Source organism: Octopus bimaculoides, chromosome 6 (genome assembly GCF_001194135.2).
Source record: "Octopus bimaculoides isolate UCB-OBI-ISO-001 chromosome 6, ASM119413v2, whole genome shotgun sequence".
Taxonomy (NCBI): Eukaryota; Metazoa; Mollusca; class Cephalopoda; order Octopoda; family Octopodidae; genus Octopus; species Octopus bimaculoides.
Genome location: NC_068986.1, coordinates 95898873 through 95914875, shown reverse-complemented (window position 1 = coordinate 95914875; position 16003 = coordinate 95898873). Strand labels below are relative to the sequence as shown.

At 36.5% G+C, this 16003-nt stretch overlaps 1 protein-coding gene across 2 annotated transcripts in view; it reads right to left on the bottom strand.

Moving 5' to 3' along the window:
• Positions 1–16003, bottom strand: part of LOC106871481 (ran GTPase-activating protein 1) — a 37249-nt gene that overhangs the window by 6100 nt on the left and 15146 nt on the right. The window contains exons 9-12 of one of the 2 annotated variants that reach the window (XM_014917959.2): positions 15050–15134; positions 12951–13047; positions 11945–12019; positions 1211–1309 (exon numbers count right to left, since the gene is read on the bottom strand). In XM_014917959.2, coding sequence (XP_014773445.1) covers positions 1211–1309; positions 11945–12019; positions 12951–13047; positions 15050–15134 — 356 coding nt within the window. The remainder of the gene's footprint in view (positions 1–1210; positions 1310–11944; positions 12020–12950; positions 13048–15049; positions 15135–16003) is intronic. The other variant, XM_014917960.2, reaches the window with a different exon arrangement.

Sequence of the window (16003 nt, the reverse complement as noted above, 5' to 3'; positions counted from 1 at the left end):
GGAACTCTTTTAAACAAAATAATATATATATATATATATATATATATATATATATACCTATGTGATGTAGTTTAAAAACCAAGATGGTGCTTCAGCTGCATGGCTGAAACGAATAAAAGAATGTGTATGCAAGAGTGTGTTTGTCTCAGTCTTCAAATCTTGACAGTGTGCGACATTTGTAAATGAGCATCAACATATAAGTGATGCCCTTCATTTTCAATCAAAACATGTCCAGCCAAGGACAAATATTGCCTTTCTTGGAAACAGGTGAGGATTGGTGACAGGAAGAGCATCTAGCTGTAGAAAATCTGCCTCAAGGAATTCTGTCCAACATTAAAATCCTGATGATGATTAATAAATACAGGATAAGCAATAATTTTTAATATACTTTTTTCTGTTCCATTTAACATGTGAAATGTGCTAATGGTTTTTTTTTTACTTGATTTCCATGGATCATGAAGTCAAAACTACGGAGAACCACTGCTATCCACCATGTAATCAACTGTCCATATTTTCTAAAGCTATCTTTTATTTCTGTCCATTGCAGCCAACTTGCCCTCTTCTACACTCACTTCTTGACATCTACATTTGGTTCCTGGCTTAAGTAAGAGTATGCAGTTTTGAAAATTATTCCCTCTCACCTGCTCTTACTTGCTATTTTATAATTATTTTACTACTGAACATTTACTACTTTCATGTTCACATGAGTTGGTGGGTTCTACGGTTATAATACGTTTGCATTTATATTGTTACAGCTTAACCAACCACCACACACTAGTCACTACATGACTATAACCACTACCAAGCACAACACTAGTACACCAATCAACACACTGCTACATCCATCATAAAAGACTACAACACAACAGTAACAACTTTACTAAGCAGGATACCATGCTACTATAGTCACCACAGTACTTCATCATCATCATTGCTTTACATTCTCCTTTCCATGCTGGTATGAGTTGACAGGTTCTCAGAAGCAATTTTTTACTGTCCTTCACATCAAAAACTCTTTTAATTGCTTTTTAAGACATGCAGGGACATAGTGTACTTAATCTAAGCTAGCATACGCACAGTAAACAATCACACAAAAACCACACTCCTACAACTACCACCATCACGATACCTTTAAGTAATCTTATATACAATTATTGACAATATATAGCAACAATGACCACCACCCCAAAATAGAGGGTGTGTCACTCACCCCAAGTTCTGCTTTAATGTTTTTTGTTATTGTATCAGCAGTACCCATTTGTAATAGTTTACTAGGTGACGGGAAGGCAAGGAAATCCCTGGCAGACACCTGAAAGTGAAGGAATAAGAATCTTAAAAATATGGAAACAAGAACAACAAACTATATCATCATGCTAGAGACACACTGAAGCCTTTAGCATTCAGATTATTCTAATGCTTTCGAATGACTGACCAAAAAACAAGTAGAATATCTGGGCCAGGTAAGGCCAGTTTAAACGCTAACAGATTAAAAAAACACACATACATTGTCATATTTACTTTCACCTTATTATGTATTAGTCTTTGATTATTAAACTGTACTCTAATCCCTGGCATACTATTTCCCTCTATTTCAAGCAGCAGCACTATTATGAAGCAGAGTATGAGTGACTAAATCATAAACATATTACTAAAGACTTTGATGCCAAAAACTATGACATTATGTTGCTCCTCATAGTGTTTGTGTGTTCAAATTTGAAACAAGCTTAACTAAGAAATGAATGCTTTAATATATTGAAACAAGTTTATGTATTATGCTTTAAACAAGTTGACTTAAGGAATGAAATGGAAGATGTAACTGAATTCTTTAATGTAATGAAATAATGGTATGAAGATCTATAAATTTATGCATCAAAATAGAAATACAAATGTTTATAAAATGTGTAATTCCACAAACCCTGCAAGTTCATTCATTCATTTTTACATCTATTTTTCCATGGTAGTATGGGCTAGATGGATATACTATTAAGAAACTGCTTCTTTCTACAGCTGGAGGCCTTTCCTGTTGCTAACCCTTTACAAGTAAGAGATCTCTTATTTCACATATTTTCATAAAAGAAAGCAAGACAATTTCTTGATAGGGGAGAAGCTATAACAATACTGCTTGTAGCTCCTGAACACTTTTGTAGAGCACTAATGCAAACATACTGACACACACACACACATTCATATTACAAAATAATAAAGTAAAAGGGAGCACAACAGTATATGTGTATTTTTTATAGCAACAGTGACTATATGTGATACAATAGTGTGTGTATAGTCAGCAAATGGAGCTTCAATGATGAGGTTTTAAATGTACAATGAAAACACATGATCTCAGATCAAATTATTTGCTAAACAAGTGCAACTAAAAAAATAGTAATGAATAATGTGTTTGTGTGTAGACTCATATGCATACACACACACACATACTAAATATTCCAGGTTTTATTTTATTACAGACAATGATTAGATGTTATGTCAGTGAAAAGATGTTTCCAGTGCTAACAAAATTATTATTTGCATTCAATACCAAAAGACAATATATTGTAAACTTTCTGTAATTGGCATCACCAAAACTGGTGATGACATTTTAATAATATTTCTGTCCTTTTGTTTGAAGTGTCTGTTAGTTCATTTATTATATGGTGCAAGTGCCACACAAAGATAAACTAATCTGAGCAATCTTGAGCAGACTGACCAAATTTATAGATAATTCCTTTTGTTAAGTCTTTTCTATGATGGAGATACTAAGTTTGCTTTGTCTTGTAGTTTCACTTGACTTCTTGGGGGTTTGTTCAGACTGGTCCTTCAAATTGCCAACAATTTTGCACAATAGTAACTGACCTAGATGCTATTTTTGTTAAACAATGCGTAGTATTTATAATTGATTGGGAAATGTTCTTTTAAATGAAGGCTAAGGAATTTGTAGCTGTGTTTATTTCTAAATTGTTTGCAGAAGGCAAGTTAAACTAGATAATGTTGTTTCCTATGTTTGTTCTATTACTGAGTCTATTTGGTCAAAAAACTAATTTTTCATGAAATCCACTTGCACTAACTGTTATTTTGAAGGTTGTATTATCTGAAGACATGTTGGATATAATGCTACCTGTATTGTTGACTAAAATGTTTTTTATACCAAGAGGATGTTTAGAACCTTTAATTATATAAGCTTTCTTTTGGCTTGGTTTAGTGCTATACCTAGGAAGATAAATATGTCTATATTGGTAGTAATTGTAATACTAAGATTAAATTCCTTGAACATGGTAATTCCATTCCTGCTATATGAGGTGGTATCAAAAAGTTCCAGGACTAGTTATGTTTAATAAAAAATAACTTATTTACCTAAGTTTTAACATCCTCTCCTTTGAAAAAAAATCACCTTGTGCAGCAATACACCAGACCCAGCATTCCTGCCACTTTTGGAATCCAGCCTGGAAGTTGTTTTCTGTAAGCTAGTCAAGGACCTTCTGTGATTCACTTTGGATCTCAACAATAGTGTTAAAACGGCAACCATTGAACTGCATTTTCATCTTGGGGAAGAGATGGAAGTCCGCAGGTGCTAAATCTGGCAGTAGGGTGGGTGCAGAAACAATACCATGTTGTTTTTGGCGAGAAACTCATTCTTAGCGACCCACAGATCCCGTCACTTTTGCTGAGTGTCCTCCCTCAAATGCTTCAAAATGTTGCAGTAGAACTCTTGATTGATGGTCTGGCCCTGGGGGACGAATTCATGATGCACAATACCACATTTCTGGGGTTGATGCTCGTGGTAGGTCTTCCAGATTGCTCACTGTCTTCGACAGATGTTCTTCCACTGTTGAAGTGCCCATGCCACTCAAAACATTGCATATGACCCATTGCCTTGTCACGATAAGCTTGTGGAAGCATGCTCAGTGTCTTTGTAGTAGACTTCCCAAGTTCAATGCAAAATTTCATGTTGGCTCTTTGTTCCAACTTCCTGTCCATGACAAAATCGCATACACATGAGCAAAAAAAACACAAATTTCACGACTTGTGAAGTAAACACAGTGCTGTCATTCACTGCACACACAACCATGTACTGCCATCTGTTGGTGCACTACAGAAGTAGCCCAGAAACTTCTCGATACCACCTTGTACTTAAGCAGTCGTTTGTGTAATTCCAGATTACAAGGTTATCAGCTCTCTATAATGTTATGTCTAAGATCTTAAATTTTATTTTTAGCATCTCTCATACCAATGATCCCTTCTTCACCATGCTACCTATTTACAGTTAGGTGAACTGAATAAATTGAAAAATGTCTTTTCTGGTTCAAACTACCACAGCAGCATTGGCAAGAGAGCTGTTGGTACCCTATCAAAACCAGTGAAACAGGGCAGCAGGGGTAAGAAACAACATGACATTACACATCCAGAGAAGGATGCTTGCTGCATTTCTTTACAGCTGTAACATATTCTCCATTTTCAATGTCTGTGCCTGCACTTCATGTACATGCATCTCACAGTCTGCCTTTCGCTACCTATATAAGTAACAGCATCCATGAAAGTTTGCTAGAAGTAATTGATAGCTTCTGTTGACCAAATCAACAGTGGGAGTGGATGTTATGAATGCACAGTAGCCAGAGTGAACAAGGACTTGAAAAGTTAAGTAATTACCACCTTTTATGGCAATAAATGAACTTTTACTTTGAGGGAAGGATAGACTGTATTTTGCTTGCATGTGAAATACAATACTGCATGGGAGTAAGACATAAGAACTATAGTGTGCAAAAAAGGCTGCGCTGATACAGGCATATGATGCATATGAAGAAAGTGAGTTAAGTAAAAATGTGTCCAAAGATCCATATGGAAGGTGCCTGCAGAACAAGAAAACATGTGAAAATGTGGCAAAGGACGACATCACGATGCTGAGCCTCATAAAGGAGACAACAACTGACTATAGCAAAAAACAAGATGCGGCAAGTCTGGTTTTAGATGTATAGTGACATCTTTGAATAAGTTTGTTTCATTGGACCTGCTAGTGTAGTCCAACCATTTCTGTAGATCTTAGAATGATTAGAGAAGTATATATAGAATTTTAGTAAATGAACACAGAGTGGCATAATAACTTAAAAATGACTTGGGGAAAAACATCCAGAGATGCCTGTTGCATGATAACTTAACAGTAAAATGGGTATAACATAGTGGAGCACCAAAAGAAATTTTAATGAAATTCTCTAAAACAGAAGACAAACAACTCTGGAAAATTTAATTAAATGAATTAAATATGGAATGTAGTGGGAATGGAATATGATCTTTAGTAGTACAGTGACAACTCAACATATTTGCTATTTGGGTAAAGTGTTAGACTACCCGTCCATGACTCATGAGTTCAAACATACTGCCGGAACTTAGTTGAGAATCTGGGCAAATCCTTTTATTCCTTACTGCTCACTCCACCCAGATGTCATCAATGTGTACCAGACTAGCACAGTCATTTGCGATAAACTAGCATAAGCACTGGTCTTTGAAAATCTCTACTGGGAAAGTAGTTGACCCAGGAGCCTCAACATAGTCATCTAACCTATTAGGGCCAGGCAGCCATATCTTCCACATATCACACTCTACTGCTTTAAATAAGGAAAGGCTATGTTAAACAGGGCAGTCCTGCATAACTTTAAAAAGTTGGGATAGTCCTGGTAGGAATGCCTTTGATTATAGGACTGTTCAACCTCGGTTGAACTAAGGTTAAACAAAAACAAACTCTGAAGGCATCAGGGACAGTTATTTTCAAATTTATTCTGAGTGTGAAACAAAAGACATTGTAATTCAGCTCGTCTTCCCAAAACTAGATCTTAAGAAGTACAGGTTATAACAGGTAATAAACATCTGCATTTTAATTAGCATACAGCACTAAAATTAATTAGATGTAAATGAGATTTTTGAGTTTTTTCTTTGAAGAAAGCAAATGACTTCATCAGAGACCTCGAAAATTGATCTCATTCTGGTTTTAAAACAACAGCAACATGTGATAAATGCAGAGGAAGACCTTGGACACATCAGCAGAATTTGCTGACATACACAACCAACAAAATAACAATCAAATCTCTTGAATAAAAGGAAATATTTGACAATGAAGTCCTTGATAAAAGAAATGAATGATCATAGGCATGTCCTCTATGTCCCTCATTCAGCTGAGAGGTCCTAGTTTTGTGGGCTTGTGGGAGCTGGTGCCATGTTAATAGCACCCAGTACGCTCTGTAAAGTGGTTGGCTTTAGAAAGGGCATCCAGCTGTAGAAACCCTGCCAAAACAGACAAAATGGAGCCTGGGCAGCTCTCTGGCTGGCCAGCTTCTGTCAGACTGTCCAACTCATGCCAGTGTGGAGAATGGATGTTAAATGATAATGATGATAGTCGAAAAACATTTGATCATGGCTCTGACCAAGCACACCAACAACAGCAGGTATATGGAAATAGACAGATGGTGGAGAGAGTGCATGTCTACACTGTCATATTGTATGTTAGTATGACAGTGTGGTTTTCATCTAAGTGGAGATATGGTATACCTCAGACAATTGACCTGTGTGTTGTACCTTGGTGATTGATCAATAACCTACATAGGGGCCTAGGGTCAGACAACATCAATGATAAAAAAAAACAACAACAAAAACTAGAGAAATTAATGGTTTTGTTTAAAGATCTGTATTTTCAAGTTGGTCACAACAAATTTGGGTTTTCTCCAGTTTTAGAGAAATTTCTTCAAGCTCATCACAAATGTCACCCTGCAAACAGAACAGGAAAACAGTTTTCAAACACAAGTACATATCACAGTCACTACAACAATGTAACCAGTGGTCACACATGCAATCTTCCTGTTCCTTCTGCCAGTCTTCAAAACTAACAGTCAGAACTGAAGGTGAGGAGTTCTGGTGCAGAGAGCATAGAGACCTGGTACTAGAGAGTATTTTAGATTGTTGTCTTGTTAGTGAGCTTATATGAGGAGTAGATAAAAGAAAAGCTCAACCAAGGGTAGAACAAACAAGCACAGTTTCAATACATTATGTGAAAGAGGGGTTGTTTAGAAACTAAAGCAAATGAATATGTCAAGGAGTGACAAATAAGAAAATAATGAAGCAAGAACTGATTAATGTAGAAACCATTAAAAGCCGTTCACAGTTGGTTAGTGAAGAGAAAATATTAACAGCTAACACAATAGCAACACTAAAAACATAGTTAACATACCAAAGACTACACAATGCAATATGACAAACCACAGGACAGTGAACTCATGAAATACCACAGAACATACCAAGGACCAAAAGAACAAATTGTATTATCAAGCTCCACTGATTTCTCCGATATGGAAGCTAACACAAAAAAAAAAATGTTTACTTTCACCATATGAAATGATTCTGATATATGCACAACTAGTCACAATGAAACTTTCAAACAAAACTAGAAGAAAAGTAGTGAACTAATTTAACAAACTCACTGAAGAGGAGTCAATTCTTAACTATTGAATATTGTAATTTAAGAAAATTATGTCTTCATTTTCCATTTGTTTATAAATTATTTTCTTTTTATACTTTTTAAAATTAAATTTTTTTTTTTTTTTTTTTCATATATAAAGGGTAAAGACCTCCTTCAGTCATGACTGACCATGGGATTGCACCTAAAAAGTTACCCTCTGAGGCACAAGCCTGGGCAAGGTTCTTTATGGAAGACTAGCAGTTGTTCATGCATATCAGCCTCCCTTCTCCATGCAACTCATTTCTACAGCTGAATGAACTGGAGCAACGTGAAATGAAATGTCTTGCTCAAGAACACAACACAACCTGGGCCAGGAATCAAACTCACTACCTCATGATTGTGAGCCCAACACTCTAAGCCGTGTGCCTTCAGTTTTTCCATTTATGTGTGTATGTGCAAGCACAGAGAGGGAGGGAGAAGGAGAGAGAGAGAGAGGAAAAGAAACAACCTTTCTAGACATGACTATGTTTAAGTTTGATCTTTTGTATTAAGACTTTCTTTATTTGCCCTTTATACTTACTTTGAAGCAACTGCATTCCTACATTCATTGGTCCATCCATGCTTTGCAGTTGGTTGCAAAGCATCAAGAGAACACTGTTACAACAAATAAAACTGTCCATTGTGTGATGTATCCGTATGCTGATTTGTGATTTATTACAGTGAATGCGACAAAATATGGTAACTGTGGAGGCATCACTAACAGCAGAATCGAAACCAAAAATCAACAGTAAATGCCAAAATAGTCATGAAATTTAGCAATGTTTAGCCCTAGTATAATTATTATTTTATCAGTTTTAACAGAATTTCAGTATTAGTTATGAACTACTGTGAAATACATGAATAACACAGCATTATTACCATCACTTTAATTCAAGGATGGGACTGGAGCTTAAAATGGTAATAGACAAATGGATTTAAGAATAGTAGTGTTTCAAAATAACAAAAAGGGCTAAAAAAGAAATATGGAAAATCACCAACAGAAAAAAAAAAAAAAGATCCAATTCAAATATAGTTGTAACTTTAATATAACACATTTAAAAGAAAAGCTCTTTTCTATTTATACAGCTTTCTCTAATACACACACATATGTATGTACATATATATATATATATACACACATGCATACATGCAATGTACACATTAAAAATGTAAGGGAAACTTAGAACATGTCTTTCATCTTATCATACTTCCCCTCACATTGTTTTACATCATACAGCCTTCTTTCTTTGTTCGTTTTTCTCATTTTCACCCTCTCTCAGTGATTCTTATTATTACCATTTAACTCAGAGACAATGCACACATTATGTATCTTTTTCTTTACATTAGCAGAAACTTGGAAACAGACAAACAACTTCATCAAAATCTGCTATTATCTATATTTCTTTATGGGATTAGGTCTTTGAGTAATCATTCTAGGGTGTCATGTAGCAAGAAAATATTTTAACTTCAATTATAAGATTACATGCTCCAATTCCAACCTGTAAAACCTGCTGAGAAAAATACCTATACGGATTTCCAAGTATTGTGGAAAACCAAGTTTATTTGTACATGGTTCACTAAAATCATTTATTGATGGTGAATGTGTATTTATATTAATTTAATGTTTGTTTGTTTTTATGCTAGTATGAGTTAGATGAGAACATAACCGAGGGAGAATTTAACAACCGGATACCTTTCTTGTTGGCAACTCTTACATGTGTTCAAAAGTGCAGTGTTTGAACATAATATCAAGAAGGAATGCAAACATCTTAACCGTTTCACTCAAGCAGTAGCAAGTGGAATATCAACAATCACACACATTATCCATATCATTTTAATGTTCTCTTCTCCATAATTGCATAGGTCAGACAAAATTCACTGATGCAGATTTTCTCTATCCAGATGCTCTTCCTGTCACTAACCCGCACTGGTTTCAAAGCAATGTAATGTTTCTTCTAGCTTTTTTTGAACATGAGCAGCATGATGGCTGGACAAGATTTCATTGTAGATTGTAAACAAACAATACCATCTGTATGGCAGTGACATCTGTTTACAATTAGTAGACAATGTTAAAACAAGAATAGAAAAACACAAACACATACATATATACATGTTCAGGTTCTTTTAGTTTCCATCTGCTAAATCCACTCACAAGGCTTTGGTTGGCTGAGACTAAAACAGAAGACACTTTCCCAAGGTGCATGCAATGAAACTGAACCCAAAACCATATGACTGTAAAGCAAACTTCTCAACCACACAACCATGCCTAGAGTATATATGTATGGATATACGTTTGTATGTATGCATGTATGTGTTCAATGAAGATTCCACTTTGAAAAATCAGTAAATTCTTTAATGAATTGAAAAAGAAATTGTTTTTACTAAACATGAAAAAACAAGCATTTGACAAATTGTGCTGCTGAGTGAATGCCATCCAGTTCTGAGGAGTCAGTGACATTCTTCAGATGTTGTAGGCCTTGCTTTTTGCTCTGATGCCCTCACCCTCTTGATAGATGTAATACACAGTTCCTCCTTTTATCTTGTCTGCCTTTTCACCTGCATGCTGCACATTAAAGACCTTTTGCCTCAGATCTGTCTCTCTCTCTCTCTCATCACACACACATGCATCATCATCATCATCATTTAAAGTCTGTTTTCAATGCTAGCATGGGTTGAACAGTTTGACTATACTGGTAGGCTGCACCAGGTTTCTACAGCTTGATGCCCTTCCTAATGCCAACCACTCCAAGAATGTAGTGCGTGTTTTTTACATGTCACTGGCACAAGTGCCAGTTTCTAAGCACTAGCATCAGCCACAACTATGATCTTACTTGGCTCGACAAGTCTTCTCAAGCACAGTATGTTGCCAAAGATCTCAGTCACTTGTCACTGGTTCTGTGAGGCCCAAAATTCAAAGGGTGCTTTTTATGTGCCAGGTATGCAACACTGTCATCGGCCAGGACTACAATTTTACTTGGCTTGACAAGTCTTCTCAAGAACAACATACTGGGTGTCATTTATGCACAACCGGCATGAGTGCCAGTTATACGACACACACATATATATATATATATATAGATCTCATTATTTTTCTCTAAGCTTTCTATGTTAGTATGGGATGTGTGTGACTTTTTCAGGCACCGTTTTATTGCTGGATGCCTTCTCTGATATCATCTCTTTTAGTCACCTCATACAACAACACTCACAGATAGTGCACCTATTCTAAAACATGGATACAGACACACACGTATGCTTATAATTGTCTGTCAAATTCACTGATAACCATCATCTCCTGTTGCAGATGTTTTGATGACAATTAACAGAGAACGCGGCTACACAGGTGACTGGAAAATTGCAAGTGGTACAGCTTATGCTATACCTACTGTAAGTAAACTATGGAAGTGGTGGTATTTCAATGTTACAAACATACATTATGCTCCAACTTCCACAACAACCATATCCAAGATCCATGATCTAGATTACAGGAGAAGATATCTATGCAATGATACTCAAAAGTGGAACTGAGGTGCACATTTCCTAGTATCATTAACTACAAAGGAGATAGGGCCAGTGGTAAGAGTTACCCGAGACAACTGTTACTTCCTCCTAGCTGCAAAACCAATCTGTTAGAAACTGCCTTAAAACTGAATGTCACAGTTTGTTTTTCCCTACAGAATACCCCACCCCCACCCCTAGCCTTCATTGTTCTGAACTCACCCAGAAAGGTGTAGAACAGTTCAGATAAGTGTTGCCCTCACCATGGCTATGGAACCCTACCAACCTCTTTGCGAGACAGATATTTTGATAAGAGTTCATCACATCCAAAATAGTCTTAAAGCTCATTCATTTACCACCATCACGAGTATTTGTGCTTATGCACTATTGCTAGATAGGTAAAGGCTATCTCTAGGTTCATCTTCTCTTTTGACACATTTCTTTGTCCTGCCGGGGATGTCAATTTAGTTATTAACAACCCAACAATATAACAGATTGTACCGAGTTACATGCTACCAGTAATACTCAAAGCAACCTGGCACGTGCACAGACATGCACTCACAATACAAAAGCCTTGTGCTATGGCATTCCATCACTATCATCTTTTCTTTTATCTTCTACCCTTTATTGAAATCCAATGTAATGCATAAACTTAATGAGATCCAACATGGCTGAAGTGACATTATTTTAAACTGGCAGCCAGGTACATTCCTCTTTACAAGTTTAATCCAAAATTTACAGTGGCGTAAGACTAAATATATGTCTTGCACTTAATTACTCCATCTCAATCTATAATCTGGTATCAGCAGCAGAAAGTTAGAAAAAAAGTGCAGGAGTTTTACTATGATTACAATCGAGTTGGAACAAAAATCAAACTGAAATAATAACAAACAAATTAAGCTTTGTTAGTAAACATTAACAAGACAGATAAACCTAACCATCATCTCAAAGTCTCTATAAGAGGAAAGAATCTATTACCTTATGTGGTGGAGTCTTCATCAATTCGCTGGCTTTAAGGCTATCCATATATTCCTCTCCTTCAATGTCTTCATCCTGTCACAAAACGGAATTTACAGAAATAAGTGAATAAATAAATAAAAAATAATAGGAGTAAACCAGTGTAATACTATGTATAATTCCAAAAAGCTGCATGCTTGTAAGAAGCAGTTGAGAAATATCTACCTGGATAGGATGTTACACTTGACCACACAACAGATTATACTGGATAACAGATTACTGGTTATACACAGAGCAACTCATTCTCCCCATGATCTCGTATCCCTTCTTTTGGTCTACAATACTGTTTCTCATCATGCATTACTTCACCTGTCTGATTTAAACACTTAAGCTAAGAAAAAGCCTCTGCACAGTTACAAAATTGGGAGAAAGAGCAGCCAAATCTTCCTCAAATTAAATCCTATGTTAAACAAAAAAAGCCATGTATTTCCTATACAGCAATAAACCTATCCCTCTCCTTTCTTTCATACTTTAACCTTTCAAAGTCATCTCCCTCTACCACAGTGCCACTCAGCTGAGTGGGACCTTAGTCTTACAAATTAGAGTGAGTACATCCAGTAGTCTCTGTAAAGTGGTTGGTATTTGGAAGGATATCTAGAGATGAAAACCATACCAAAGCAGGCATTGAAGTATGAACTTGTTAGATTCTGTTCAATCATCCAAGCCATGCTAGCTTGCAAAAGACATTAAATGATGATGATTTGACTATATATATGTATATATACAACTCATTTACCTCCAGTCTTGTGCATTCACTACCGAACATCACACTTCAAGAGAGCAAATGATACATCAGCAAACAGATTACATCATATGGGATAAAAAAAAAAACTTCTACTTCATGGTCAGTAGTAGAAAGTGATTTCATACTGTTGTAAATGCAATTAATCCTACAAATAGCTAACTCATTTGTGCAAATGTGGAGAACTAGCAGAAAATATTTTTTAATAATAATAAAAATTCTCACTTCATACTCTTCTTCTTCTTCCTCCTCTTCCTCTTCTTCTTCTTCCTCATCCTCGTCCTCGTCCTCTTCCTCCTCTTCATCATCACCTTCATCATCACTGAGAAAAGGAAAAGAAACTTCAGAACTACATCAAATACATGTAGAGTACAATGCAGTTTACATTTTACTTGCATATTTATTTACAGGTCAATGTCAGCTGGAAAAACATAGGTAAGAAGAGAATTGTAGAAAATAAATAACAAATCTTTATAATTTTGTTAGACAAGAGAGGCAATGTTCAGGGCCTTTAAAGGCCAAAATCCTAAACTGGTTAAGTGGCTGCAGTTAATACAAAGCTCCTGACAAAAATGTTGAGCAGGGAATTCCAGAACGTTACAGTTTCAAGGGAAAAAGCATTTAGTTAGTGGTCTTCAAAGAATCTGTAGGCATCATATAACCAAATGATTAAGAAGTTCACTTTGAATACACAAAATCCAAGGTTTGATCCTACAGCATAGCATCCTGGGCAAATTTCATTTTCTATAGCCTCAAGTTTAAGCCATACCAATAGATGGAAATTGTATAGAAGGATTGTGCCTGTAATTCCAAAGATACAGCCTTGTCACACACAGTGTCATGCTGATTCTACTGTTTATGTTAAGAGCATACACTATTTCCGCTGATTATGTGTTCAGTTGACTGAATAACTGAATTTTCATTGGTGTATGACAGAGATCCACCAACACCACCACCATTTAAGAATCTACAATCACTGAACAATAGTTTTTGAGAGTTGAAAAAGAAATGAAACCAAAGCCAAATCATTATAAGGTTAGAGTGCAATTGTGAGACTAATTGAGCAAATGAATACTTGTTAAACCCTTTTCTGAATATATTTCTAGAATTATCTATCAGATTTGTTTTAATTAATTTTGAAAATAAGTATCATCATCACTTAACGTCCGCTTTCCCTGCTGGCATGGATTGGACGGTTTGACTGAGGGCTGGCGAGCCAGATGGCTGCACCAATCTGATCTGGCAGCTGGATGCCCTTCCTAACACCAACTGCTCCGAGAGAGTATTGGGTGCTTTTATGTGCCACCGGCACAAGGGCTGGTCAGGTGGTACTGACAACGGCCATGCTCGAATGGTGTTTTTTACATGCCGCCTGCACAGGAGCCAGTCCAGCGACACTGGTAATGACCTCACTCAAATGTTTATCACATGCCACCGGCACAAGTGCCAGTAAGGCGACGCTGGTAACGATACGCTTGAATGGTGCTTTTTATGTGCCACCAGCACAGGAGCCAGTCAGCGGCCCTGGCAACGATCATGCTCAGATGGTGCTCTTAACATTACACTACATGGAAGCCAGTCAGGTGGTGCTCTCATAGGCCACGTCAGCGAATTTTATTTCAATTTCACTTGCCTCAACAGATCTTCACAAGCAGAGTTTAGTGTCCAATGAAAGAAAGGTATGCATAAGTGGGCTGGTTACACCACTGGCATAGGCCACAGGTTATGGTCTCACTTGGCTTGCCCGGTCTTCTCAAGCACAGCATATTTCCAAAGGTCTCGGTCACTAGTCATTGCCTTGGTGAGGCCTAATGTTCAAAGCTTGTGCTTCACTACCTCATCCCAGGTCTTCCTGGGTCTATCTCTTCCATAGGTTCCCTCAACCACTAGGTTGTGATAGTTTTTCACAGTTATCCTCATCCATTCTCTTGGAACATAACTTACCAGATGTTTCTTACACATAACTATGATGGAAGATACTACAGAAAGTGAAGATATAGATACTGGTCTATACAAACCTTTCAACTATTGAAAATTGTCTTTAACACTTTAGTCAAAGGTGCTTTACAAATATGAGAAGTGTATAATTAGTGGATCAGAAGTGTGTCACTGAATTATTATTAATGTTATTATTGTTGTTGTAATAATAGTTTCTAACTTAAAGGGTAATGTTAGTTACATTGCCTCATCTTAGGTCCACCACAAGCCTACAAGTTTATTATGCCAGAGTTTACCCTGGTTTCCACGGCATTTAAACAAGCAATACAGTTATCGATACAAGAACGAACTGAACTAAATATTTTATCAAACAATATGACACTTACCTGAATGAGCCAAGAGAATCAAGTTTCCCAATAGACTCCATATAAACCTTAATGTTCTCTATTCCATCCTCACCTATGCAATTTTCTGAAAGATAGCAACAACAATCATAAAGCAAAAGAAGAAAAGAAATTCATGCATTAGCGATAATAAAATTACAATTACAGGACAGATGTATGCATCTATGCATGTCAACATGTAAATGTTTTTTTTTTTCAGATATGTGTGCACACGCTACACACATGTGCACAAAACTGAAGGAAACCAGTTCTAAAAAGAATTGAACTAAGGAGAAAACAAGATAGAATAAAACACTGTAAAGTAATATTTATCTCTAATAATGATTTTTAGACAGAAATAAGGGCAGAAGTATGTAGAGAAAATGAAAATAAAAAATGATTGAATCAACCCTCACTGTATCACTAGTACTTTAAGCTCACAACAGCTTCAGTGACTTAATTAACCTATGGGAAATGAAAGGTCAAATCTGGCCTGGTAAGATTTGAACTTAGGACATAATGGAATTGTAATGAAACAATTATAGGCACAGGAGTGGCTGTGTGGTAAGTAGCTTGCTTACCAACCACATGGTTCCGGGTTCAGTCCCACTGTGTGGCATCTTGGGCAAATGTCTTCTACTATAGCCTCGGGCCGACCAAACCTTGTGAGTAGATTTGGTAGACGGAAACTGAAAGAAACCCGTCGTAGATATGTATATATATATGTGTGTGTTTGTGTGTGTCTGTGTTTGTCCCCCTAGCATTGCTTGACAAACGATGCTGGTGTGTTTATGTCCCCGTCACTTAGCGGTTCGGTAAAAAAGACCGATAGAATAAGTACTAGGCTTACAAAGAATAAGTCCCGGGGTCGATTTGCTCGACTAAAGGCGGTGCTCCAGCATGGCCGCAGTCAAATGACTGAAACAAGTAAAATAAAATAGTAAACAGGACATAGTA